General features: G+C 46.1%; 1 protein-coding gene across 12 annotated transcripts in view; it reads left to right on the top strand.

Moving 5' to 3' along the window:
* ncor2 (nuclear receptor corepressor 2) overlaps positions 1-27,504 on the top strand; it is a 198,116-nt gene that overhangs the window by 166,987 nt on the left and 3,625 nt on the right. For 8 of the 12 annotated variants that reach the window (XM_045707178.2, XM_045707173.2, XM_045707176.2 and 5 more), the window contains 22 exons: positions 3,644-3,780; positions 3,891-4,041; positions 4,173-4,280; positions 4,442-4,545; positions 7,391-7,541; positions 13,009-13,134; positions 13,241-13,318; positions 13,435-13,679; positions 13,804-14,149; positions 16,801-17,031; positions 17,209-17,457; positions 17,578-17,730; positions 17,865-18,122; positions 18,308-18,491; positions 18,644-19,152; positions 21,681-21,814; positions 22,119-22,303; positions 23,271-23,399; positions 23,601-23,740; positions 23,854-23,907; positions 26,724-26,936; positions 27,236-27,412. In XM_045707178.2, coding sequence (XP_045563134.2) covers positions 3,644-3,780; positions 3,891-4,041; positions 4,173-4,280; positions 4,442-4,545; positions 7,391-7,541; positions 13,009-13,134; positions 13,241-13,318; positions 13,435-13,679; positions 13,804-14,149; positions 16,801-17,031; positions 17,209-17,457; positions 17,578-17,730; positions 17,865-18,122; positions 18,308-18,491; positions 18,644-19,152; positions 21,681-21,814; positions 22,119-22,303; positions 23,271-23,399; positions 23,601-23,740; positions 23,854-23,907; positions 26,724-26,936; positions 27,236-27,412 — 4,062 coding nt within the window. The remainder of the gene's footprint in view (positions 1-3,643; positions 3,781-3,890; positions 4,042-4,172; positions 4,281-4,441; positions 4,546-7,390; positions 7,542-13,008; positions 13,135-13,240; positions 13,319-13,434; positions 13,680-13,803; positions 14,150-16,800; positions 17,032-17,208; positions 17,458-17,577; positions 17,731-17,864; positions 18,123-18,307; positions 18,492-18,643; positions 19,153-21,680; positions 21,815-22,118; positions 22,304-23,270; positions 23,400-23,600; positions 23,741-23,853; positions 23,908-26,723; positions 26,937-27,235; positions 27,413-27,504) is intronic. The other 4 variants (XM_082968599.1, XM_082968600.1, XM_045707179.2 and 1 more) reach the window with 4 other exon arrangements.

Genomic DNA, 27,504 nt, shown 5'->3' on the forward strand with positions numbered 1-27,504 from the left:
AGGGTGGCCGTTGTTACAGATTTAAGGTTGTAGCTGGTAGGTTCCTTGATAATTTGTGTGAGATTGAGGGCATCTAGCTTAGATTGTAGGACGGCCGGGATGTTAAGCATATCCTAGTTTAGGTCACCTAACAGTACGAACTCTGAAGATAGATGCGGGGCATTCAATTCACATATGGTGTCCAGGGCACAGCTGGGGGCTGAGGGGGCGTCTATAACAAGCGGCAACGGTGAGAGACTTGTTTCTGGAAAGTTGGATTTTTAAAAGTAGAAGCTCGAATTGTTTGGGCACAGACCTGGATAGTATGACAGATCTCTGCAGTAGATTGCAACTCCGCCCCCTTTGGCAGTTCTATCTTGTTGGAAAATGTTGTAGTTGGGGATGGAAATTTCAGGATTTTTGGTGGCCTTCCTAAGCCAGGACATCAGGGTTTGTGGAGTGTGCTGAAGCAGTGAATAAAACAAACTTTGGGAGGAGGCTTCTGATGTTAACATGCATGAAACCAAGGCTTTTACGGTTACGGAAGTCAACAAATGTGAGCGCCTGGGGAATGGGAGTGGTGCTGGGGGCTGCAGGGCCTGGGTTAACCTCTTCATCACCAGAGGAACAGAGGAGGAGTAGGATAAGGGTACGACTAAAGGCTATAAGAACTGGTCGTCTAGTGCACTTGGAACAGAGAGTAAAAGGAGCAGGTTTCTGGGCGCGGAAGAATAGATTCGAGGCTTAATGTACAGACAAGGGTATGGTAGAATGTGAGTACAGTGGAGGTAAACGTAGGCATTTAGTGATGATGAGAGAGGTTTTGTCTCTAGAGGCACCAGTTAAGCCAGGTGAGGTCACCGCATGTGTAGGGGGTGGGACAAAAAGGCTATCTAAGGCATATTGAGCAGGGCTGGGGGTCTCTACAGTAAAATAAGACAACAATCACTAACCATAACCGCAATAGACAAGGCATATTGACATTAGGGAGAGGCATGTGTAGCCGAGTGATCATAGGGTCCAATGAGTAGCAATAGGTGAGTCAGGGAGCCGATTTAGTAGTCTCAACTACGCTAGGCAAGCTGGAGACACGGCGATTCAGACGGCTAGCGGACCGGGGCTTGCAGATAGGCCTTCGGTGACAACGCAACGGAAGAGCCTATTGAAACTACTTCGGATGAATACGTTGGCAGACCAGTCGTGATGGATCAGCAGGGCTCCGTGTCGGCAGTGAAAGGTCCAGGCCAATTGGCAAAAGAGGTATTGTAGCCCAAGAATTGGCTGGTGGACCTCCTCAGCTTGCCGGGAGATGGGTCTAGCTCGAGTCTAACTGGTGCTTGCTTTGGGCCAGCGACGTTATCCAGGAGTAGCCAGTCGGATTGCAGCTAGCAGGTATTGACCGAGCTTAGGCTTGCTGGTGTCCGAGTTAACGGTGAAGACCGCTAGAAGTGACTAACTGACTGCTAGTTAGCTGGCTAGCTTCTGATGGGGGTTCCGGTTCTAAAGTTTAAAAATAGCAGATCTGTACCACATTGGGTGATGCGGGTTGTTGGAGAGTATATTCAGTCCGTAGATGGAAAGTGAGACTAAAATATATACGAAATAAAAACAAGGTAAACAAAAATTCCACGGGACGGGACAAGACAAAACAAACGTCCGACTGCTACGCCATCTTGGAACCAAGTTTATAATTTTAAAATGCTAATTGATCATTAGAAAACCCTTTTGCAATATGTTAGCACAGCTGTAAACTGTTGTCCTGATTAAAGAAGCTGTCCTTTTAGACTAGTTCAGTATCTGGAGCATCAGTACTTATGGGTTCGATTACAGGCTCAAAATGCCAGAAACAATTAACTTTCTTCTGAAACTAGACAGTCTATTCTTGTTCTGAGAAATGAAGGCTATTCCATGCGAGAAATTGCCAAGAAACTGAAGATGTCGTACAATGCTGCATACTGCTCCCTTCACAGAACAGCGCAAACTGGCTCTAACCAGAATAGAAAGAGGAGTGGGGGGCTCCGGTGCACAACTGAGGAAGAGGACAAGTACATTAGAGTGTCTAGTTTGAGAAAGACGCCACAAGTCCTCAACTGGCAGCTTCTTTAAATAGTACCCGCAAAACACCAGTCTCAACGTCAACAATGAAGGCGACTCCAGGATGCTGGCTTTCTTGTGACAAAACTCACACTCATTCTTATGTTTAATAAATGTATCGTATAGTGTAGCAGGCTTACAATGATGGCAAAAAAACAACATTTGTGAGTGCGAGAGGGGGCACGCAGCTGGAGGTTGAATGTTTGAAAGGGTACGGGACTATAAAAAGTTTGGGAACCACTGGCCTAGCCCATAGGCCTATATGTTTTGATAAGGTTTATATCACAACTAAAGTGGCCAAAACTTCTTAAAATTAAGCACATTAATTCGCTTTACGACCAGTGTAGAGCCTAACTGGCATACATAGGCGGCGTGTGAGTTTCAAGTTTGGGGAAGATAATTTTCACCATAAAAATGCTACTTCTATAATAAAGAATTACATGCATAATCGCGTTTGCGGTCACTTTGGAGAACAGTGTTTTGCTGCTAATTGATTGCATTTTGGAACATTCGCGCTTATATCCTACTGCTGTGTGCGCATTGCTGCACAAATAACGTCAAGAAATAGAAATAGCTTATAGTTTATCAACATTTTAAGATTAACGTTCTGATCGTTTGCATCAGACACAGGTTTTTTGATGCTAGTGGTTGTATTAATTTGGGATCTATCGCATCCCACAAGGTAGCCTAGCCTAGTGGCAGCTAGCCTAGTGGTTAGAGCGTTGGGCCAGCAACCGAAAGGTTGGATCAAATCCCAGAGCTGACGAGGTAAAAATCTGTCGTTCTGCCCCTGAGCAAGGCAGTTAACCCAGTGTTCCCCGGGCGCCGAAGACGTGGATGTCGATTAAGGCATCCCCCCGCACCTCTGATTCAGAGGGGTTGGGTCAAATGCGGGAGACACATTTCAGTTGAAGGCATTCTGTACAGCTGACTAGGTATCACCCTTTCCCAACTGTCCCAGAGTATGTTTGGAATATTTATTTCTCGCACAGAAGGACAAGTTGACCAATTGAATAGGTCAACTTTTGTACTATGGGGGATAGTGCATTGTCATAGGCTATAGCTTTTGCTGTTTGTAAGGCCTACTCATCTTGTTGGCTTACAAAAAGTACTGTAGGCCAAATGTGGATGGATATATTCAATATGCGCCTCGGAATTTGATAAGAAGGATCCGCGCAGTTGCGTCCCCGATGTGTCTGTCTTCACTTGTAGCCTACATCTTAGCTGAGATGCCTGTGAGAAGGACCCGATCACGTGACGTGTATTAGCTAATAAGAATTGAGATATCTGAGAGCCATGTGAGTGAGAAGTGCTTTGACTGTCCACTGTCCCACTACAACCCCTCTCTATTCCCCAGACCTTCCCTACCTTACTATTATTCCCTCTAGTCAAACCGTCATCCCTCCCTATTCCCATCATCAGACCCTCATCCCTTCTATTCCAGTTCAAGTCTCATCTCCCATTTCATTGTTATGCCTCCTTGCTCTGTGCTATTCTTAGCCAACCCTACTTTGCTTCCCTAAACTGCCATGTCTATATTTTTAAAGTATATTTCTGTCTTTGCTCTCAGCTTTCCAGCAGGCTGGCCACTCTGGGCCCCCTGGTCTGCAGCAGGATGGTGCCAGATTGGCAGCGGTGCTCCCCCTCCATATGCCAGAGCCACCCCCTCTCATCTCCTCCAACAAGCCAGGGGGGTCTATCACACAGGTATAGGACACTACTTGAGAGAGCCATAGCACCCATTAGATGTTGAGTTATTGTGAAAGTGAATTGAGTGTTGCCGTTCACCATGCTCACTGTTGTTGTGTGGTTCGCAGGGCACCCCAGTGCAGCTGCATAGCCCGGCTCACGGGATGGACCATGGGAAGATGCCCCCTGCACAGATGGGTTTGTCCTGGATGGATCAGAGGAAAGTGGGTGAGTCCAAGTGTCTGGAGTGGGTGCAGCACTCCCAGCCTTGGTTTGCTGGTGAGTTGCCTTCTTCTTACCCTAACCTTCAATTGTAGAGTTTGGGTGTCCTGGGCTTTCTCCATTGACACTCTCTCTCCTCTCTGCTCTTGTCTCACTCTGTCCCTCTCTGACTCACACACACACACCAGGTCCCTACCCGGTGGTGAAGCAGGAGCAGCTGTCCCCGCGGTGCCCGTCATCCCAGGCAGAGAACCTGTCCACGCAGGGGATGCCCCATGACGCCAACGCTGGACGTGGTGAGTTCATAACTAGATACATTCCACACCCCTCGATGTTGGGCACCAAGTCTACACTGCTCTCTGCTTATACGGATTCTCTTCTCTGTTATTGGTACATAAACAGATGTCTATGCCAATATAAAGCCCTGACTCTGCTCCTGGATGTGTTGAATTTGCAGGGTCTTTGCCAGCAGTGCAGGGGGGCAGCATCACAAAGGGCATCCCAGGGACCAGAGTGCACCAGGACTCCCCCATCTCCTACCGGGGAGGCTCCATCACCCAGGTAAGAGCAACACACTGACCACAGCACTATGTGCTTCTGCTTACTGTGCCTTATTTATTATCATGACTTTATCAGCTTTGACCTAAAAGTCTCACCGGACTGTTTATTGTATGCCTCCAAATGAAACAAGGACAACGACATAGACGTGTTGAGAGGTCATGACCCCAGGCTGGAAAGTTAGTCAGGCTCAGATAGTGTTCAGGCAAGGCAGGGTAAAGGCTGGGGCTGCAGGCAGGCAGGATCTCCCTGCTGATCCTGCCTGGTGTGACATGATCGTGGCTCTGACTGCTCCCTGTCGCCCTAGCAACAGGTACACACTGTACCACGTCTGTTCTCTACTTTATTTATCTGTTTATTCTCCACTCACTAAGCCCCATCACTGATATGCACAGTCCTCAGCCTGCTGTAATATCTGCCTCGGCCAACTGGCCTTGAAATGGGGTGATGTTATATATGCCCAGATAGATAACTGAGGGAAAGGTGAGAGAGATGTAATCAGAGCGGGTGGGGAAGTTAGCCTGCTCCTTCTTTGTTTGTTTAGCTGACTGCTAGGCAGAGCGAAAGTGTGTGTATGCGTGCGCGTGTACAGATAAGGCTTTGTTGTATCAGGTGCGTCGCTCGCATCTCCCTTGATAAAGTTGAATGCTGAGGGTAGATGCCCTGGCCCCTGACTACACTACGCCCCCCCCCCTTTCTTTGGAAAGAGCTGTAATCAACAGACAGGAAATGTGATCTAGGGCAACACATGTCCCTCTTCACCCCCTCCCTTCCCCCTCCGACACTCCATATCAGGCTCCAATGACAGCCTTGTGTGCTCTCTATCAGCCTCCCAGCAGGCTTACATAAACACTCAGCGGCCACGGCGGAAATATGACTCACAGCAAAGTGTGCCAGAGATATGACAGAAAGCCCCGACCAAACCTGCTGCTGCCATTTTGTCACCTAGTGTTAGCACTGCAGAGTCTGTGGGGCTTATTGTCTGAGACACAAATTGTATTCTTATGTGACTATGTGGCATCAGTGCATGATGTACACTCCGTATGATCTTGCTCACCAGAGCTATCACAATGAAAAATTAAATTCTGGAAAAATATACAGTACCAGTCAAAAGTTTGGAGACACCTAGTCATTCCAGGGTTTTTCTTTATTTTTACTATTTTCTACATTGTAGAGTAAGGGTGAAGACATCAAAACTATGAAATAACACATGGAATCATATAGTAACAAAAAAGTGTTAAACAAATCAAAATATATTTTATATTTGAGATTCTTCAAAGTAGTCACCCTTTGCCTTAATTACAGCTTTGCACACTCTTGGCATTCTCTCAACCAGCTTCATGAGGTAGTCACCTGGAATGAATTTCAATTAACAGATGTGCCTTGTTAAAAGTTTGTGGAATTTCTTTCCTTAATGTGTTTGAGCCAATCAGTTGTGTTTTCAATCAATCTATCAAATGTGTTTATAAAGCCCTTCTTTCATCAGCTGATGTCACGAAGTGCTGTACAGAAACCCAGCCAAAAACCCCAAACAGCAAGTAATGCAGGTGTAGAAGGTAGGGGTGGTATACAGAAGATAGCCCTATTTGGTAAAAGACCAAGTCCATATTATGGCAAGAACGGCTCAAATAAGCAAAGAAAACGACACTCCATTACTTTAAGACATGAAGGTCAGTCAATCCGGAGGATTTCAAGAACTTTGGAAGTTTCTTCAAGTGCTTCGCAAAAACCATCAAGCGCTATGATGAATCTGGCTCTCATGAGGACCGCCACAGGAAAGGAAGACCCAGAGTTACCTCTGCTTCAGAGGATAAGTTCATTAGAGTTAACTGCACCTCAGATTGCAGCCCAAATAAATGCTTCACAGAGTTCAAGTAACAGACACATCTCAACATCAACTGTTCAGAGGAGACTGCGTTAATCAGGTCTGGTCGAATTGCTGCAAAGAAACCACTACTAAAAGACACCAATAAGAAGAGACTTGCTTGGGCAAAGAAACACGAGCAATGAACATTCGACCTGTGGAAATCTGTCCTTTGCTTTGATGAGTCCAAATTTGAGATTTTTGGTTCCAACCAGTGTCTTTGTGAGACACAGAGTAGCTGAACACATGATCTCCGCATGTGTGGTTCCCACCGTGAAGCACGGAGGAGGAGGAATGATGGTGTGGGGGTGCTTTGCTGGTGACACTGTCTGTGATTTATTTAGAATTCAAGGCACACTTAACCAGCATGGCTACTACAGTATTCTGCAGCGATACGTCATCCCATCTGGTTTGTGCTTAGTGGGACTATCCATTTGTTTTTCAACAGGACAATGACCCAACACACCTCCAGGCTGTGTAAGGGCTATTTGACCAAGAAGGAGAGTGATGAGTACTGTATCAGATGATCTGGCCTCCACAATCACCCATGAGTTGGACCGCAGAGTGAAGAAAAAGCAGCCAACAAGTGCTCAGCATATGTGGGAACTCCTTCAAGACTGTTGGAAAAGCATCCCAGGTGAAGCTGGTTGAGAGAATGCCAAGAATGTGCAAAGCTGTCATCAAGGCAAAGTGTGGCTACTTTGAAGAATCTCAAATATAAAATATATTTTGATTTGTTTAAAACTTTTTGGGTTCCTACATGATTCCATATGTGTTATTTCATAGTTTTTATGTCTTCACTATTCTACAATGTAGAAAATAATAAAAATAAAGAAAAAACTTTGAATGAGTAGGTGTGTCCAAACTTTTGACTGGTACTGTACATCTTACAACAACGACTAATGAAATCTGTTTAACTGATGCCCTCTGTATCTTGTGAGATGATTGAGTGTTGTTCCTATGTCTGTCCCACTCCCTCCACAGGGCACCCCGGCAGACGTGCTGTACAAGGGGACCATAACCCGTCTGATCACAGAGGACAGCCCCAGCAGAGCCGAGAGGGAGCGGGATGAGCTCCTGTCCAAAGGACACGTGGTCTACGAGGGCATCAGTGGACACATCCTCACCTATGACCGTCAGTACTCTAACCTTCTAGAAACGCTGTGCTACTTCATTTACTTACAATGCCTTCAGAAAGTATTCGTACCCCTTGACTTATTACACATTTAGTTATTACAGCCTGAATTTTAAATGTATTGTTTTTCCTCATCCATCTACACACAATACCCCATAATGACTAAGGGAAAACATGTTTTTAGAAATGTTTGCAAGTTTATTGAAAATGACATATCAAATTTACATACAGTGCATTCGGAAAGTATTCAGACCCCTTCACTTTTCCCACATTTTGTTACGTAACAGCCGTAGGCCAGATGAAGTTGAATTAATGTTTAACGGATGCCCCGCCTTACTTTTTTTCCACACCTCGCAATTATTTTTTTTTTTAAATCAGATGTGTTATTTTTTGGGCAATATATGCAGCGCTTTGTTTCTAATACACTGTCTGCTCTCCCTTGAGGCTTTCCCAAGTTGATGCGCAACAGACCAAACAGCCTCAGATCATGTTTGAGCCTCAGATTGGACATTGAAACACACACGCACCTGCAAGCGACGTGCAGATGTTTCATTTCTCTCTCATGCCGTCATGGCTGAAGCCAGCGCAAATTCCTACTATTTATCTGTCCCGGGTTTAATGTGGGACGTCCCTCGTTATAAACAAACAGTTGGTTAAATTCATAGTTCATGCATCATTTTCAGATCTATTTAAAGCGAATAATATATGAAACAACAATGTAATTTAACCAGTTGACTGGCCAGAGATCAGGGCATTCATCAGCAAAGACGCAGTGCAAGCTGATAGTATTTTGGACGGCCAAATTGAAGTCAAAATGATTGAAATCGAAGTGTGTCAGCTGTATGGCGATTTGCTATTCATGACTTACATTTTGCCAGTACTACCAGTAGTTGTAGGCCAACCGATAACACCAAGATGGAATGCGTTTGAAGTGATGTGTTGCCGAGAATAGCTAGCATGTCCAGCAAAGTGCATGGCCAGTGGCACGCACACACTTCATGCAGATCAGCAGCTCCACAATGATGTGATCGACTGTCTCCAAGGTGAGGGCTTTTCGTGGCAGCCAGACGAGACAGTCAGAGGAGGATGCGGTGAGCAAAGTTACTGGGCTGGAATTTAGTCAAGCTTGCTCTATATAGATTGATGCTTCTAATTGTGCATGTTATAAACACATTTTTTTATTTTGATGATGATAGGCTATACTCTAGGCTGGATTTATGTATTTTTTACAATGCTACGTTAATTTGGCAGACCTAACTTGGTTGACCCTCTTTCTACCAGGCCTAGTCTGAGAGGCCTAATCATATTTGTATGAATAATTTGTTAATGCTTATAGGCTATAGAGATGCATTCAGGTAATGAATTCATTATTATACATCAACATTTTATACAAGTTATACTTCCCATTGTTTCATTTATCATGGTTATAACAACATTGTAACATCTGCTTTCTTTTTAAGAAACATAGTGTAGGTTTTCACATGGAGTAAGTTAACTCTTGAAGCTCACATTAGGCCTAGAGCCTGCACAAGTGCCCCCTAGGACAATGTGGTAAAGTTCTGTTATTCCTTATCACTTAATGTTTATTTATTTTGTATTTATTCGCTCAATCACGCCACTTTTCTGGGGGGAAATCTGTTAAACAGTGAATCAATTTTGTCTGGCCTTATCCTAAAATTGATTCAATAATTTTTTCTCCATCATCAATCTACACACAATATCCCTTAATGAAAAAGCAAAAACAGCTTTTTAGAAATTTTAGCAAATGGATAACAAAACAAAAACTGAAATTTCACATTTATGTAAGTATTCAGACCCTTTACTCAGTACTTTGTTGAAGCACATTTGGCAGCGATTACAGCCTCGAGTCTTCTTGGGTATGACGCTACAAGTTTGGCACACCTTTATTTGGGGAGTTTCTCGTGTTTTTCTCTGCAGATCCTCTCATGCTCTGTCAGGTTGGATGGGGAGCATCGCTGCACAGCTATTTTCAGGTCTCTCCAGTTTGATTGGGTTCAAGTCCGGGCTCTGGCTGGGCCACTCAAGGACATTCAGAGACTTGTCCTGAAGCCACTCCTGCGTTGTCTTGGGTGTGTGCTTCGGGTTGTTGTCCGGTTGAAAGGTGAACGTTCGTTCCAGTCTGAAGACCTGAATGCTCTGGAGCAGGTTTTCATCAAGGATTTGTCTGCACTTTGCTAGGTTCATCTTTCCTGACTAGTCTTTCAGTCCCTGCCACTGAAAAAAATCTACGCAGCATGATGCTGTCACCACCATGCTTCACTGTAGGGATGGTTTTGGCCAGGTGCCTGGTTTCCTCCAGACGTGACGCTTGGCATTCAGGCCAAAATGTTCAATCTTGGATTCATCAGACCAGAGAATCGTGTTTCTCATGGTCTGAAAGTTCTTTAGGTTCCTTTTGGCAAACTCCAAGCAAGTTGTCATGTGCCTTTTACTGAGGAGTGGCTTCCGTCTGGCCACTCTACCATAAAGACCTGATTTGGTGGAATGCTGCAGAGATGGTTGAAATTCTGGAAGGTTGTCCCATTTCCACAGAGGCCCTCTGGAGCTCTGTCAGAGTGACCATCGGGTTCTTTGTCACCTCCCTGACCAAAGCCCTTCTCCCCTGATTGCTCAGTTTGGCCAGGCGGCCAGCTCTAGGAAGAGTCTTGGTGGTTCCAAACTTCTTCCATTTAAGAATTATGGAGGCCACTGTGTTCATGGGGACCTTCAATGCTGCAGACATTTTTTGGTACCCTTCCCCAGATCTCTGCCTCGACACAATCCTGTCTCAAAGCTCAACGGACAATTCCTTCGACCTCATGGCTTGGTTTTTGCTCTGATATGCACTGTCAACTTTGGGACACAGGTATGTGCTTTTCCAAATCATGTCCAATCAATTGAATTTACCACAGGTGAACTTCAATCAAGTTGTAGAAACATCTCAAGGATGAATGGAAACAGGATGCACCTGAGCTCAATTTCGAGTCTCATATCAAAAGTTCTGAATACTTACAGTACCAGTCAAAATTTTGGACACACCTACTCATTCAAGGGTTTTTCTTTATTTTACTATTTTCTACGTTGTAGAATAATAGTGAAGGAATCACAACTATGAAATAACACATATGGAATCATGTAGTAACCAAAAAAAGTGTAAAACAGATCAAAACATATTTGAGATCCTTTAAAGTAGCCACCCTTTGCCTTGATGACAGCTTTGTACACTCTTGGCATTCTCTCAACCAGCTTCACCTGGAATGCTTTTCCAACAGTCTTGAAGAAGTTCCCACATATGCTGAGCACTTGTTGGCTGATTTTTCTACACTCTGCGGTCCAACTCATCCCAAACCATCTCAAATGGGTTTAGTTCGGGTGATTGTGGAGGCCAGATCATCTTATGCAGCACTCCATCACTCTCCTTCTTGGTCAAATAGCCCTTACACAGCCTGGAGGTGTGTTGGGTCATTGTCCTGTTGAAAAACAAATGATAGTCCCACTAAGAGCAAACCAGATGGGATGGCTTATCGCTGCAGAATAATGTGGTAGTCATGCTGGTTAAGTATGCCTTGAATTCTAAATAAATCACAGACCATTTCACCAGCACACCTCCTCCATGCTTCACGGTGGGAACCACACATACAGAGATCATCCGTTCATCTACTCTGTGTCTCACAAAGACACGGCGGTTGGAACCAAAAATCTCAAATTTGGACTCATCAGACCAAAGGACAGATTTCTACCGGTATAATGTCCATTGCTCGTGTTTCTTTGCCCAAGCAAGTCTCTTCTTCTTAATGGTGTCCTTTAGTAGTGGTTTCTTTGCAGTAATTTGACCATGAAGGCCTTATTCAATCAGTCTCCTCTGAAAAGTTGATGTTGAGATGTCTGTTAAATTAACTTATTGAAGCATTTATTTGGGCTGCAATTTCTGAGGCTGGTAACTCTAATTAACTTATCCTCTGCAGCAGAGGTAACACTGGGTCTTCCTTTCCTGTGGTGGTCCTCATGAGAGCCAGTTTTATCATAGCGCTTAATGGTTTTTGCAACTGCACTTGAAGAAACTTTTAAAGTTCTTGACATTTTCCGGTTTGACTGACCTTCATGTCTTAAAGTGATGACGGAGTGTCTTTTCTCTTTGTTTATTTGAGCTGTTCTTGCCTAAATATGGACTTAGCTCTATTTGGTAAAAGACCATATCTTATGTATACCACCCCTACCTTGTCACAACACAACTGATTGTCTCAAACGTGTTAAGAAGAATTAAGAAGAATTTCCACAAATTAACTTTTAACAAGGCACACCTGTTCATTGAAATGCATTCCAGGTGACTACCTTGTGAAGCTGGTTGAGAGAATGCCAAGAGTGTGCAAAGCTGTAATCAAGGCAAAGGGTGGCTACTTTGAATAAAAATATATTTGTTTAACACCTTTTTGGTTACTACATGATTCCATATGTGTTATTTCATAGTTTTGATGTCTTCACTGTTATAATAACGATAAATCCTGAAATGAGTGTCCAAACTTTAGACTGGTACTGTATGTAAATAAGGTTTTTCTAAAAACCTGTTTTCGCTTTGTCACTATGGGGAATTCTGTGTATATTGAGGAATATTTTTTTATTTAATACATTTTGGAATAAGGCTGTAACATAACAAAATGTGGAAAAAGTGAAGGGGTCTGAAAACTTACAGTGCATTCGGAAAGTATTCACACCCCTTTGTATTCGCATTCAATTTCCTTTGATCATCCTTGAGATCTCACTACAACTTGATTGGAGTCCACTTGTGGCCAATTCAATTATTTGGACATGATTTAGAATGTAGCACACCTATATGGAGCCAAATACAGGAAAATCCTTCCGTGCAAACAGCCTTAGACTGGGGAGAAGATTTAAGGCTCCAACAAGATAATGACCCCATGCATACACCCAAAGCAATGCTGGAAAATCTTCAGAACAAGAATATGAAAGCCCTTCAGTGGCCCATCTAAAGCCCAGACTTGAATCCCATTGAAAATCTTTGGAAAGACTTGAAGATTGTTGTTCACTACCGCTCCCCATCTATCTTAACAGCGCTTGAGAAAATCTGCGAGGAAGAATGAGAGAGAATCCCCAAATCCAGATGTGCAAAGCTGATACAGACATACCCAAGACGAGTCAAAGCTGTAATCTCCACCAAAGTCGCTTCTTCAAAGTTTTGACTCAGTGGTGTGAATACTTATGTAATTGAGATATTTCTGTAATTTTCAATACGTTTTCATTATGGGGTGTTGTGTGTAGGTGGGTGAGAAGAAAATCTATTGAATCCATTTTGAATTCAGGCTGTAACACAACAAAATGTGGAATAAGTTGAAGGGTATGACTTTCTGAAGAGTAAAAACCACCCCTCAATGCCCTCTGATGCTTGGTATTTCTAGGTGGACTATCCCTGTTCTTCTGTTGACAGTTATTTGTGGTGTGTTCTCCTCAGGCCCACCCTCTCAGAACCCTAAAGATGACGGCCGGGGCCAGCCTGGGGAGATCTTGGGGCTGAAGCGCCCCTATGATGTCAGGGGGTTGCCCATGAGGGAGACACTGTCTGCAGCTAACTGTGAGGGTAAGTTTAGGAGTCGGCTACCTTCTAACAGCTCTAGCATGTACTTTATGTAGACTACAATGAGGTAACCAATGCTATTCTTTCTTCACTTCGACCCCTACTTCAGGTCTGATAGGCAGAGCCATATCTCACGAGAGAGACAACCCACACCCAACCCACCACATCCGTGGTTCCATTTCACAGGGTAAACAAATAGACCCACTCTTTTATTCCATCAGGGTATGGTCACCTCACCTAGTTGCACAATGGCTCGTGAAGTTTGTAACTCCTGTGTGATTGTTCCTCCTCTCCTCCCCCCAGGTATCCCCCGTCACCTAGACATCCAGGATGGCTACATGAGGCGGGAGGCCAAGCAGATGAAGAGAGAGGGCTCCCCGTCCCGAGGGACTAGCCAGATGTCTGAACCCATGAAGGGTCGAGAGGCCATTGTGCCCACAGTGAAGGAGGGGGGCCGATCCATCCACCTCATCCCCAGAGAGGAGCTTCGACTGATGCCCGAAGGCATGATGATGCCCAAGGCTGGCAAAGAGGGCGTCATAGCACAGGTGAGTGGAATGCCACACTGTAGATGCACTGCGTGTCAGTGCACAGTGCTTCAGGAAAATAAAAAAGCAACAAAAGTCACTATTGTTGGTAGAAAGATTGAGTATTTTTCATTCTTTTTTTCAGGGCGCTCCTATGAAGCAGGAGCAGGGTGGCTCAAGGAAGGGGCACGACGTTCGTTCCATCATCGCCAGCTCCCCACGCTCCCACTACGGCATGCCCTCCCACCTGGAGATGCGGGGACCCGAGCAGCGGGGCCGCTACGAGGAGGGTCCTAAGGGCCGTCCCAGCACTGTGGTCAACACGGCCAGCTCCATGGCTCGATCCTCGCCCCTGGCAATGGGGGGTGAGCAGGGTGGTAAGGCTCACCACAGCCCTGTGGGCTACGAGGAACACAAGGGCGGCATAAGGGCTCCCTACCCTGGACCTTCTCACCGAGGATCCCCCCTGTCAGGCCAGCGGCAGCATGAAGGTATGTCACACACTCAGACCTGACTGTACACTGTTATAGGGATGTGACAAATGGAAACATTTTCTCAAAGTTTAAACAGCCATTTTATTATCGGTTTTCTGTTGTGAATTCACAATGCAGCTGCCAGCAACAGTTTTGTCTCCCTTTCAGATGGTTAAGTGTTGCATTTCCTTCTCATTTAACTTCTCAAAGTATTGCCATACAGGACTTCGCTGCTGTCACTTGCTTTTCTCTGACATTTTTCCAACTGTTAGCAATGATGGAGATGTTGACTCCAAAATAATTGATTCCTCGACTCCCGGTGTCGAGTCCCATTTCTGAGTGTAAAGATAAACTCCCTAAGATTGAGTATTTTTGGAATGAAGGAGACTGATTAGTTTCCGTACTTCTGAGAACACAAACACTCACATCTTTTACAGCGAGCTAGCGAGGGGCGGAGAGAGAGGGGAGGGGCACAATATAAGTAGTTTGGTCACCAGGCAGACAGTCACAACCGTGCACTAGGTCTATCTATCAGTATAGGTAGGTCAGTCACCAGGCAGACGGTCACAACCGTGCACTAGGTCTATCTATCAGTATAGGCAGGTCAGTCACCAGGCAGACGGTCACAACCGTGCATTAGGCCTATCTATCAGTATAGGTAGGTCAGTCACCAGGCAGACAGTCACAACCGTGCACTAGGTCTATCTATCAGTATAGGTAGGTCAGTCACCAGGCAGACGGTCACAACCGTGCACTAGGTCTATCTATCAGTATAGGCAGGTCAGTCACCAGGCAGACGGTCACAACCGTGCACTAGGTCTATCAGTATAGGTAGGTCAGTCACCAGGCAGACAGTCACAACCGTGCACTAGGCCTATTTATCAGTATAGGTAGGTCAGTCACCAGGCAGACAGTCACAACCGTGCACTAGGTCTATCTATCAGTATAGGTAGGTCAGTCACCAAGCAGACAGTCACAACCGTGCACTAGGCCTATTTATCAGTATAGGTAGGTCAGTCACCAGGCAGACAGTCACAACCGTGCACTAGGTCTATCTATCAGTATAGGCAGGTCAGTCACCAGGCAGACAGTCACAACCGTGCACTAGGTCTATTTATCAGTATAGGTAGGTCAGTCACCAGGCAGACAGTCACAACCGTGCACTAGGTCTATCTATCAGTATAGGCAGGTCAGTCACCAGGCAGACAGTCACAACCGTGCACTAGGTCTATTTATCAGTATAGGTAGGTCAGTCACCAGGCAGACAGTCACAACCGTGCACTAGGTCTATCTATCAGTATAGGTAGGTCAGTCACCAGGCAGACAGTCACAACCGTGCACTAGGTCTATCTATCAGTATAGGTAGGTCAGTCACCAGGCAGACAGTCACAACCGTGCACTAGGTCTATCTATCAGTATAGGTAGGTCAGTCACCAGGCAGACAGTCACAACCGTGCACTAGGTCTATCTATCAGTATAGGTAGGTCAGTCACCAGGCAGACAGTCACAACCGTGCACTAGGCCTATTTATCAGTATAGGTAGGTCAGTCACCAGGCAGACAGTCACAACCGTGCACTAGGTCTATCTATCAATATAGGTAGGTCAGTCACCAGGCAGACAGTCACAACCGTGCACTAGGTCTATCTATCAGTATAGGTAGGTCAGTCACCAGGCAGACAGTCACAACCGTGCACTAGGTCTATCTATCAGTATAGGTAGGTCAGTCACCAGGCAGACAGTCACAACCGTGCACTAGGTCTATCTATCAGTATAGGTAGGTCAGTCACCAGGCAGACAGTCACAACCGTGCACTAGGCCTATTTATCGGCAATCAAAAGCTGTATCTCGCAATGGAATGCTTTATCTTACCATTTTGTGGCCTGTAATGTCTCGCAACTTCAGTAAAGCAGGGCCTATCATCAATATATAGGCTAGGATATTTTACATGTAACAGACTGAAGACTGAACACACACTCGCATCATTAATGGTGGTTAATGGTCCCGTGTGGCTCTGTTGGTAGAGCATGGTGTTTGCAACGCCAGGGTTGTGGGTTCAATTCCCACGGGGGACCAGTACGGAAAATAAAATTATGAAATGTATGCATTCACTACTGTAAGTCGCTCTGGATAAGAGTGTCTGCTAAATGGCTAAAATGTAAATGTAATTAATGACGAGCACGAGCAGGCGAGCCAGCGTGAGGGAGAGAGAGGAGGGGGCAGGCAGAAAGAATGTCTTGGTAATCTGTATCTCGCAATGTCTTGTCTTGCATGCCTCACAAATTCACCAAAGTAGCCTAAAGTTCACCTCTTCCTCTGGATTTATTTAAATTACACCATTTTCCCCAGGACTTTAAAGCCTATTGACGAGTTAAGCTATACGCAAAAAATATGATATGTTTTGTGATAACTGCACTGAGATTTTAGTTTTGTGGGGGGGAAACTAAGATTTTCAGTTAGGGATTTTTCTTTACATTAAGGATCCCAACGTTAAAAAGTTTAAACATTCCTTCCTGTCTGTTCCTAGCTTGTCTGATTGAGATGCATTGATAGTTTTTTGCCCTGGGTTGAGTTGCTCTCCCCAAGTGTTTACATACCTAATATGAAGGCCACAGTGTGTGTTTTCTAAAGCATCCTGCTCTCTCCCATCTCTCCTCTCTGTGTGGTCCAGGCTCCAATAAGAACCAGCCTCAGGAGCGCAAGGCCACACCCACCCCTCGGGAGATGAGCTCCGGCAAGTCACCCCTGCCGGGCGTTGCCGAGCAGCAGGCCCAACAACAACAGGCGTCCCTGGCGTCGTACGAGCGTCTGCTGCAGGGTCTGGGGGCCGACGTGTACCGAGGACAGATCCCCCTATCCTTTGATCCTGCCTCCCTGCGTCAGGGCATCCCCATCGACCCAGGTACATAGTACACGGCTGGTCCATTCTTGTGTCCACTGTACAGTACACTACAGAGGAGCTCCTTAAATAACTCCTCTTTCTGTCTGTTGAAAGGATGTGGTTTAGGGGAGGGATTATGGGACTTGAAATGATGGCACAATATGATGGCATCTCTTTGTCTTCCTCCCCATTTATCAGCCTACTACCTGCCTCGCCACCTGGCCCCTAACCCTGGCTACCCTCACCCCTACCCCTACCTGATCCGGGGCTTCCCCGACACGGCAGCCCTGGAGAACCGCCAGACGCTGCTCAACGACTACATCACCTCCCAGCAGATGCACCAGTGGCCTGCAGCTGCCGCTATGGCTGCCCAGCGCTCAGACCTGCTGAGGGGGCTCTCGCCACGGGACCAGCCCCTCCAAATGCCCTACTCTGCTGCCCCACGCGGTAAGCCTCACTCTTGTCACAGTGCAAACACACGCACACAGAACGCGCACACAGACCTAGCTGGACAGTTGTAGTGTAATGTAGTTTTGACTAGTGTTCTTCTTGCCTTCTCTTCCCCAGGGATCATCGATCTGTCTCAGGTGCCACACTTACCTGTCCTAGTCCCTCCCTCTGCAGGGTCTTCCGGCTCCCCCATGGACCGCATCACTTACATCCCCGGGGGCCAGGGAGGCTTCCCCAGCCGGCCTTACAACACCTCCCCCATCTCACCAGGTACTGACTGGACTGTACTGTACTCTACACACCAGCCAGCGGCCTGGGAACAGAGGAGTTGTCTGTGTTTGAAAAGGTTGCTGTGTGACTGACTCATCTGTGTGTGTTTTGTTTGTGTCTCTCCTTTGCTGTAGTTGGGCCCCAACACATGAGCAAGCAGCACGGCACACCATCTACTGACCGCGAACGAGAGAGGGACCGCGAGAGGGACCGCGAGAGAGAGAGAGACCGCGAGAGAGAGAGAGACCGCGAGAGAGAGAGAGACCGAGAGCAGGAGAGAGAGCGGGATCGTGAGAGACAGCGAGACAGAGAGCGGGAGAGAGAGCGGGACCGGGACAGAGAGAAGGGGATCTCTCATGGCAACGTGGAACATGCCCCCATCTGGAGACCAGGTGTGTAAAGATCTAGACACACTCTGCTATTACATTATTACGCTGTTATGTTATTACCATTATAGTAGCGTATTTACAGCACATGGTCTGTATGTGATGTGTATTCTGCTGTTCTATGAGATGAAAGATGTTACTCTGTGCAGTGTGTAATGTGAGTACTGTTTTCCCTCTGTTCCATCACTCAGGCACAGAGCACAGCTCCGGTGGTAGCAGCAGTGTCAGGCCCTCCTCCCACTCCGGCTACAGCCACCAGCACTCCCCGGTGTCCCCTCGTACTCAGGACAGTGTCCAGCAGAGGCCCAGCGTCCTGCACAACACTGGGGGCAAGAGTCTGCCTGTCAGTGACCACAACAACCCTTCTGTGCTAAGGTAAGCTGTACAGTAACATGTCGGATAAATGGCTAAGTGTCTCCTACAGTACGTGCCTTGGTTCACTGAATATGATGTGCAGACTGTATTGGGGGTTCATCTGTGGTTGGCATGTTCACTGACTGTTTTAGTGATTGGTTTACCTCTCCCAGGTCCATGCCAGGCTCCAATCGCTACCCAGGCTACAGCCACCTCCAGAGGACCGGGATGCCTACTGAGGGCTACCCACCAAGCATGGACCCCAAGGAAATGGGCCGGGATGGTGGCAAGAGCAGGGGAGGCCTTCCTAAACACACCCAAGACCAACATGGGCCCTCTATATCCTCCAGCAAATCTGACCCCAAGCTGGCCAGCCCTAACCAAGGGGGTTACCCCGTGCCCTACCCCCAGGGCTCTGCAGCCTCTCACCACTCAGGCCGGCCCCCACCTCACCTGCTGACCCCCCAGTTGGATAACCATGTTGGCCGCGGAGAAAGTGGCACGCCTAGTAGGGAAAAGACTCAAAACAAACCGATGTCCGTTCAGGAACAAGAGCTCCGATCACTCGGTAAGACCACCATGACTGCGGCCAACTTCATAAACGCGATTATCATGCGTCAAATTTCTTGTGAAACGGGGATGCCAGAGACGGGCTCGCTCGTGGCCAACAGCGCCAGTGATGGTAAGACGCTCTGGATCCCAGGGTCCCCTCATCACCCAGACCCTCCCCCCGTTCGTCTGTGGCATATTGCACGTTGTGGTGGTTGGCATTATCAAATCAGTCCAATTCATTTTTACATGTTATGTTTTCGTTTTTTTTCACAAACACTATACTATTTTAGCTTTTTTTCCATGTAACTTAGAACTATGTCATTTGTTTGTTAAATGTGGGTACTTGAAGACCACCAAAGGTGACCTCTGGAAAAGAAAAAAAAGATCCAAACTTGAACATCTAATATTATTATTTAACACGTTTTGACATTCAGAAGAAAAAGCAGAAACTGGAGCTGACTTACTAGATATGGACAGAATATTAAGGAGATGAAAATGGCTGACGCGCTGGATAAATCAAATTATCCAGCTCGTTTTTATTAAATTACTATGTATTGACCATTATTATGGCAAAAATACAGAACTCAATTGGTATTTCCTTGAAGAGAAAGATCCTAGGTGCCCTTTAAGGTATCATTCATTGAAAATTTAAGCATAACATCCTTTGCTGCTTCTTATTTTCATTTCAGGACATGACGGTCTTCCATGTGGCACCCCCCCATATTGCAGACGTAGTTCACCTGTAGTGTTCCAGATTAGAAACTAATCTATGAGATGTAATGTTGGTATGCTTATTAGGATTGTAGTAATTCTGTTAATATTTGATTAATAGTTAGTAATGACACCTTCCTTAAAGACTCACCTCACAAAACCTAAAATGTGGAGGAAGTAAGGCAGAATATTGCTAGATAGATTACCTAAATGACATAAGCTTTCTTTTATGGTTTGTGACAGTCGGCTTCTCTAAATATAAACCAGTGTGAGTCGTGTAGTAGGAAATGTCCAGGCGAGCCTGCCAGAGTGCATCACCAGCCTAAAGCCCCACCAGCCACCAGACAGACCCTCCCTGGGGCTCCAGATAGTGTTGCTCTTCCACTGGAGGGGGGTCGACGTGGGGGGCAGGGAGAGGGCTTGAGGGGTGGTGGTGAGACCCAAAAAATGATCCAGGGTGGAGGGGGGTGCTGCAGCTTCAGGCCACAAAGTATCTGCATGCCCTTATTATGCCTCACTGTAATTTATGCAGATTTTTCCACATGTAAACCACTCAACGCACACCTCTCAACAAAACCTCAGACTTTTCCCATCACAAAAAATGTTGATCTTGTTTTCTTGTTTTTCCACTTGTTAAGCTATGTGCCACATCAATATTTCTGACATGCATATAGGGCAAGTGTGTGCATGCAAAGCTCAGAGAAGTATTGTGGTATAACAGACTGTGATATATTTATATACTGTTGCATGTTCAGTATTATCCATTAGGAAAAGGCTAGACCATAGATTCACAATGCTACAGAGAGAAGACAGTAGTCCACTATAAAGCTGGATTTCAAATGGACCGGAGACATTATTTTCTGAGAGATGGTAGCAACTGCCAGCCGAAGAGAGAGTGTCATGTTGTTCCTAAGCTCTAGCAATAGAACAGATGAGTGTTTTCAACACAGTGGGACTCCAGGGAACTATGCTGCCCTCCAGGGGTGGACTGACATACATCATCTGCTCCAAAGATGAATGCTCTGGTGCAGAACATTTCCAGAGCACAACACACACTGTATGCGCATTGCACACAGTTTCTGTAATGAAAGTCAGAGATTAGTCAAATTGGCTTAGGGCACTCCCTAAAGCCCCCTGGGAGAATGACCTCAAAATAGTTCCTCAATGAACCTTAACGACACACTAGGGCTGTCTGAGAACGTCCTGGTCCATTTTAACTGGTACTATACTACCGCATACACACTTTTTAAAGGAGTTGTGGCAGGAAACCCATTTGATCTGCTGAAATCTAGGCCTATATCATAAATATAGAGTGAAAAGCAGCAGCAGTGTCCGGTGGTCCTTAAATTTGGCGCCATTTCTTCGAAGCGCATCAATTTAAAGACCATTTTATGTCACCGCCTAGCTTCTTCGTCAGATTTTTTGGGTTTGAGATTTGTACGTCTCTCCTTTGAGTAGAGTGCAATATGGAAATAAGTCAATAGTGATCTAAAGTAGATTGTCAAATCCAAATCCATGTGTGACAACACATAGTAGAGACAGGATTTCTGCAGAAGGGAAACTGCCGTTGCACTCTTATACACAGCAGATGTCACGCAATGTTTACCGAGCACAACGTCAGCTGTGCACAATGGACTTGTTTTGAAAACAATACATTTTTTTATGATGCATTTGTTTTTGTTTATTTTATAACAAGCTCTGCCTGTAAGCTGCCTCTATTCAAACTGGCCCAAGCAACTGAATTTCTGCCTTCTTTGTCCCCTCTGTGTGTGTCTGTGTACCTGGTGGTGCTGCTTAATGTGTGTGTCAATCTGTCTGTCTGTGTGTGTGCAATCTGTCTGTCTGTGTGTGTGCGCGCGCTCACTCGTGCTCTGTATGGCTCCACTCCTGTGTGTGCAATCTGTGTGTGTGCTTGTGTGTGTGTTGGGCTGTGTCCTGGACCCTCAGCTCAACAGAAGATGATGCCCATGGAGCAGCACGGTCCGTACCGGCCTCCCTCTGAGGAGAGGCTGTCCCCGGGCCAGCAATCCCCCCTGATGAAAGGCAGCCAGAGGGTGGTCACCCTGGCGCAGCACATCAGTGTAAGCCTCCTAGTTAATGACATGGTGTTCATATTGATCTTAGAGAATGATTATATTTTACTGTATTATATCAGTGTTGCATTTACCATGATAAGGATGATTTCAATACAGTTCTTCTCAGATCAAAGTCTTCTGTAGAAATTAAATGGGGAGCTTTTCTTGGGGGCTGACAAGTGGAAGGTAAAGATCTTGCTGAACGGGTTGGGGATGTGGGAGTATAGAAGTCACTAGAAGTAGGTAGGTTTCCTCCTTGCTGCCTGTCGTGTGTCTGACCTGGACCTGTGATGTTGTGTGTGGGTAACAGGAAGTGATCACCAAGGACTATACCCGGCAGAGCCAACAGGCCCAGCAGCAGTCCTACCACAGCAACCCAGTCCTGGACCTGACCCGGCCCCTCAGTGCTCCCCATGCCCTGCCTGCCTCCCAGGAGTCTAGCCAGGGACCTCGCTACACTCCAGAGGGGACAGGAGGGGAACGTACCCGAGACGGGTATGGCCCAGGAGTGTTTGTTACTTCATGTACACCCTTAGCGGGGTCGACACAATCGGATGCGTCCGGTTTTCAGGGGAAATGGGAGAGAGCCTGTGCTGCGACTTCTGTTTCTGGATATTAACAAGGCGACATTGCATCTTAACTCCTCCACATTTATTAGATTGGTTGAACAGTGCAGAAGAGAACATTCCACCTTTTTCTCATCAGGAGCAAAGTGTGGGGTGTCCCGGTCAGGTGTATATTTTACGCCTGCTACGTTAGGTTACTTTATGTACAATATGTCTACTTACATGCTGACTCACACGCACATATTGATTTTGTCCATCTAGACACGATCAAGACACGCAGGTTGAATTAACAAAACTAATCTGAACCAACTATATTAATTTGGGGACAGGTCTAAAAGCATGAAACATTCATGGCAATTTAGCTAGCTTGCTGTTGGTAGATAATTTGTCTTGTGATATAAGCATTGGGTTGTTATTTTACCTGAAATGCACAAGGTCCTCTACTCAGACAATTAATCCACAGATAAAAGGGTAACGCGAGTTAGTTTCTAGTGATCTCTCCTCCTTCAGGCTTCTTCTTCATTGGACTTTATAAGGCGGTTGGCAACCAACATTAAGGTGCATTACCACCACCAACTGGACTGGAGTGTGGACCTCAGTTCATCTTTCAATCACCCACGTGGGTATATGCTCCTAAAAACCAACGAGGAGATGGGAGAGGTTCTATGTTAGCGCCTGGCTAGGCAGAGGCTCGTTGACTAGCGCGAGCACTTTGGATGCAATGATTGAGTAACGTGTGTGTGTGTAGATTTATTTTGCAACGCTCGCAGGCGTAAACCGAGCGGTGTGGTCAGCATGTTATGTACAATATATCTACCAGCATGTGGAAATGTAGAAGTTGAATATTAACTACTGTACTCAGACCACAGTGGCTTATTAGTGTGTGTGTGTCCTAGGTCTCCTCAGCCCAAGGCATCACCTGTCAGTATGTCTGCAGACGGCATTGAGCCAGTGTCCCCTGCAGGAGCCATGTCTGAACCAGAGACACAAGGGGCCTCCTACCCCAACGAGCAGGGAGAGCAGGGGTAAGGTCTCACCCTAACTCCTTCCCTTCCTCACACAGCTAGTAGTCATTCAATCACTCTAACCCACAATGTCAGTTATGTACTCCTTATTGTTAACACGTTTTCAAGACAACTCTTGGTAAACATGTTGGGCTGTATGTTCTATTGTGTGTAGTACAGTAGTTCTCCTGATGCTAACCAGACGTGGACGTCTCCCCACAGCATGGGCTCTCGCTCCCCTCCCAACACCCAGCCCCCAGCCTTCTTTAGCAAGCTCACTGAGAGCACCTCAGCCATTGTCAAGTCCAAGAAACAGGAGATGATCAAGAAGATGACCGTGGTCGGCAGTGACGCTGATTTCAGTAAGTCCCACCCCCACAGTGACCGCATACAGCACTGATACTGTAGTACTGTACATGCTATATTCATTGACAAAGAGAATATGCTTTAAAAAATATGAGGTTTCTATTTACAGATGCTGGCCAGCCAGGAACAGAGATTTTCAACATGCCTGCCTCTACCACTGCAGGTAAGATGGAGATTAATTACCATGGGATATTTACGGTGAGAGGTGGATTAGTGTTACTCCCAACCACAATGCTGTTGTATAACATGCTTAGAGTAGTCCTAGTTTTTCTGGGATTTTTGCACCGTAGACTGTGCTAGCTAGATTTGCTGTTATGTGATCAGGGTTGGGTAGGTTACTTTCTAAATGTAATCTGTTACTTGTTACATGTCCAAAATGTTTATCAGTAACATAACTTTTGGATAACCCAAACTCAGTAATGTAATCGGATTACTTTGTTACTTTTAAATTACTTTCCCCTTAAGACATTAAAATAAGATAAAATAATACACTGCTCAAAAAAATAAAGGGAACACTTAAACAACGCAATGTAACTCCAAGTCAATCACACTTCTGTGAAATCAAACTGTCCACTTAGGAAGCAACACTGATTGACAATACATTTCACATGCTGTTGTGCAAATGGAATAGACAACAGGTGGAAATCATAGGCAATTAGCAAGACACCCCCAATAAAGGAGTGGTTCTGCAGGTGGGGACCACAGACCACTTCTCAGTTCCTATGCTTCCTGGCTGATGTTTTGGTCACTTTTGAATGCTGGCGGTGCTTTCACTCTAGTGGTAGCATGAGACGGAGTCTATATCCCACACAAGTGGCTCAGGTAGTGCAGCTCCTCCAGGATGGCACATCAATGCGAGCTGTGGCAAGAAGGTTTGCTGTGTCTGTCAGCGTAGTGTCCAGAGCATGGAGGCGCTACCAGGAGACAGGCCAGTACATCAGGAGATGTGGAGGAGGCCGTAGGAGGGCAACAACCCAGCAGCAGGACCGCTACCTCCGCCTTTGTGCAAGGGGGAGCAGGAGGAGCACTGCCAGAGCCCTGCAAAATGACCTCCAGCAGGCCACAAATGTGCATGTGTCTGCTCAAACGGTCAGAAACAGACTCCATGAGGGTGGTATGAGGGCCCGACGTCCACAGGTGGAGGTTGTGCTTACAGCCCAACACCGTGCAGGACGTTTGGCATTTGCCAGAGAACACCAACATTGGCAAATTCGCCACTGGCTCCCTGTGCTCTTCACAGATGAAAGCAGGTTCACACTGAGCACGTGACAGACGTGACAGAGTCTGGAAACGCCGTGGAGAACATTCTGCTGCCTGCAACATCCTCCAGCATGATCGGTTTGGCGGTGGGTCAGTCATGGTGTGGGGTGGCATTTCTTTGGGGGGCCGCACAGCCCTCCATGTGCTCGCCAGAGGTAGCCTGACTGCCATTAGGTACCGAGATGAGATCCTCAGACCCCTTGTGAGACCATATGCTGGTGCGGTTGGCCCTGGGTTCCTCCTAATGCAAGACAATGCTAGACCTCATGTGGCTGGAGTGTGTCAGCAGTTCCTGCAAGAGGAAGGCATTGATGCTATGGACTGGCCCACCCGTTCCCCAGACCTGAATCCAATTGAGCACATCTGGGACATCATGTCTCACTCCATCCACCAACACCACAGACTGTCCAGGAGTTGGCGGATGCTTTAGTCCAGGTCTGGGAGGAGATCTCTCAGGAGACCATCCACCATCTCATCAGGAGCATGCCCAGGTGTTGTAGGGAGGTCATACAGGCACGTGGAGGCCACACACACTACTGAGCCTCATTTTGACTTGTTTTAAGGACATTACATCAAAGTTGGATCAGCCTGTAGTGTGGTTTTCCACTTTAATTTTGAGTGTGACTCCAAATCCAGACCTCCATGGGTTGATAAATTGGATTTCCATTGATTATTTTTGTGTGATTTTGTTGTCAGCACATTCAACTATGTAAAGAAAAAAGTATTTAATAAGATTATTTCATTCATTCAGATCTATGATGTGTTATTTTAGTGTTCCCTTTATTTCTTTGAGCAGTATATTACCAATTGAACGACATCTGTTGCAGGATAAACCATAGCTGGCCCATAAATGAGTGTTGCATTTTACTTTATGGGTTGGTTATGTAGGCTTCTTCTAACCCATTGCTTTCTACTACAGATAATAATATGATTAGGTTATTTCTTTACATTAAAACCCAAAGTCTGTCAGGTTGCCAGTCATTCCAATTAATTGAACCCCTTGATTTTCAAGAATAGGACTTGGAATTATGGAAGTACACATTAGCCAAATAGTTTTAGAAGACATAGCTTGGACTGTAGCCTACTAAAGCCTATTCCTGTTTTTTTCCTGTGATCCATCAAACGCATTTGGTGTGTCATCAGTCTCTGACTTGTGGTCAGACTCGCTCCGGCGGAACAAACGTGCACCTTTTTTCAATGCTGGATTGAATGTCATTGAGAAAACAGAAAGGTGGAAGATTTTTCCCGCGAGCATCCTTTCTGAATTTAAAAATAATCCTAGAAGTAATCATCTAGTTTTTCAAAAGTTTCTGTGATCTGATTACAATGTTTTGGCTTGTAAGGGATGATTTAAAAAATATAGAATTATCCATTACATGTAATAGTTACTCCCCAACTCTGGTGAATATGTAGTGGTATAGATCAGCATGTTACAGTAGAGAGGCTCTCCTCCAGTTTGTATAGATATGGCCATGTGCCCCATATGAACCCCTAGCAGACACAGCTAGGCTTCGGGCTGAAGCTTTAGGGCATGTGCATCAGCTAGGCTACTCACAGGAGACTGGAAAGCAGTAGCTACATCCTAGCTACATCCATTTCAATTCTATTTGACTCTTTCTTGCTCTATTTATTTGTATCTCTCTCTCTCCCACTACTCAATGCCTTGGTTCTGTCCCTCTCACCCTCTCTAACCTCCCCCTGTCCCCTCTTGCCTACCAGGACCTGTAAGTATCCGCAGCCACCCGGCTCCTGAGGCATCCGGTAACACCATAGGCCTGGAAGCCATTATCAGAAAGGCCCTGATGGGCAGGTATGATGACCAGGCTGAGGAGCGCCCTCCCTCCTCCAATGCTATTAACTCCATGGCTGCCAGTGTGCCTGCCGCTAATCCTCTCGCTGACGGACGGACCGAGGACTCTTACTCACTACAAGGTGTGATATTACCCCACAAATCTCCCTCTGTCATAAGCCTCCACTCAGTTACAGGGTAGGGGTATTGTCTCTGTGCATTGTATGTACTGGTGTTCAGAGCAGGCAGTATTTCCAATTATGAAGCCGTAATGTATGTGTAACAAATGAAATATTGTATTTAGGCTACTTAATTAATATTTGTTAGACTAGTTTCTCATAGTTGTAACTTCAGATGAATGGAACCTGGTATGTAGATAAATGTGGATAGAATTGGTCAATCAACCACAGGGCTGTGTTTTGTACCCTTCTTCTGGCTGCAGGTGGGGGGAAGCCAAAGGGTAGCGGGCGCTCTAACGGGCGGAAGGCCAAATCCCCCGGGCCGGGCCTGTCAGGGGGGGAGAGACCCTCCTCTGTGTCCTCTGTCCACTCTGAGGGGGATGCCAACCGCCGCACGCCCCTCATCAACCGTGTCTGGGAGGACCGGCCCTCCTCCACAGGTACTGCTCCCCCTGCCCATACTGCAACTCTCACGTCTACACCATCTCATCCCCCACTGCTCATATTCAGCTGAACCGTTAAACCCTGTTTA

Source organism: Salmo salar, chromosome 24, assembly GCF_965601325.2.
Source record: "Salmo salar chromosome 24, fSalSal1, whole genome shotgun sequence".
Lineage (NCBI taxonomy): Eukaryota > Metazoa > Chordata > Actinopteri > Salmoniformes > Salmonidae > Salmo > Salmo salar.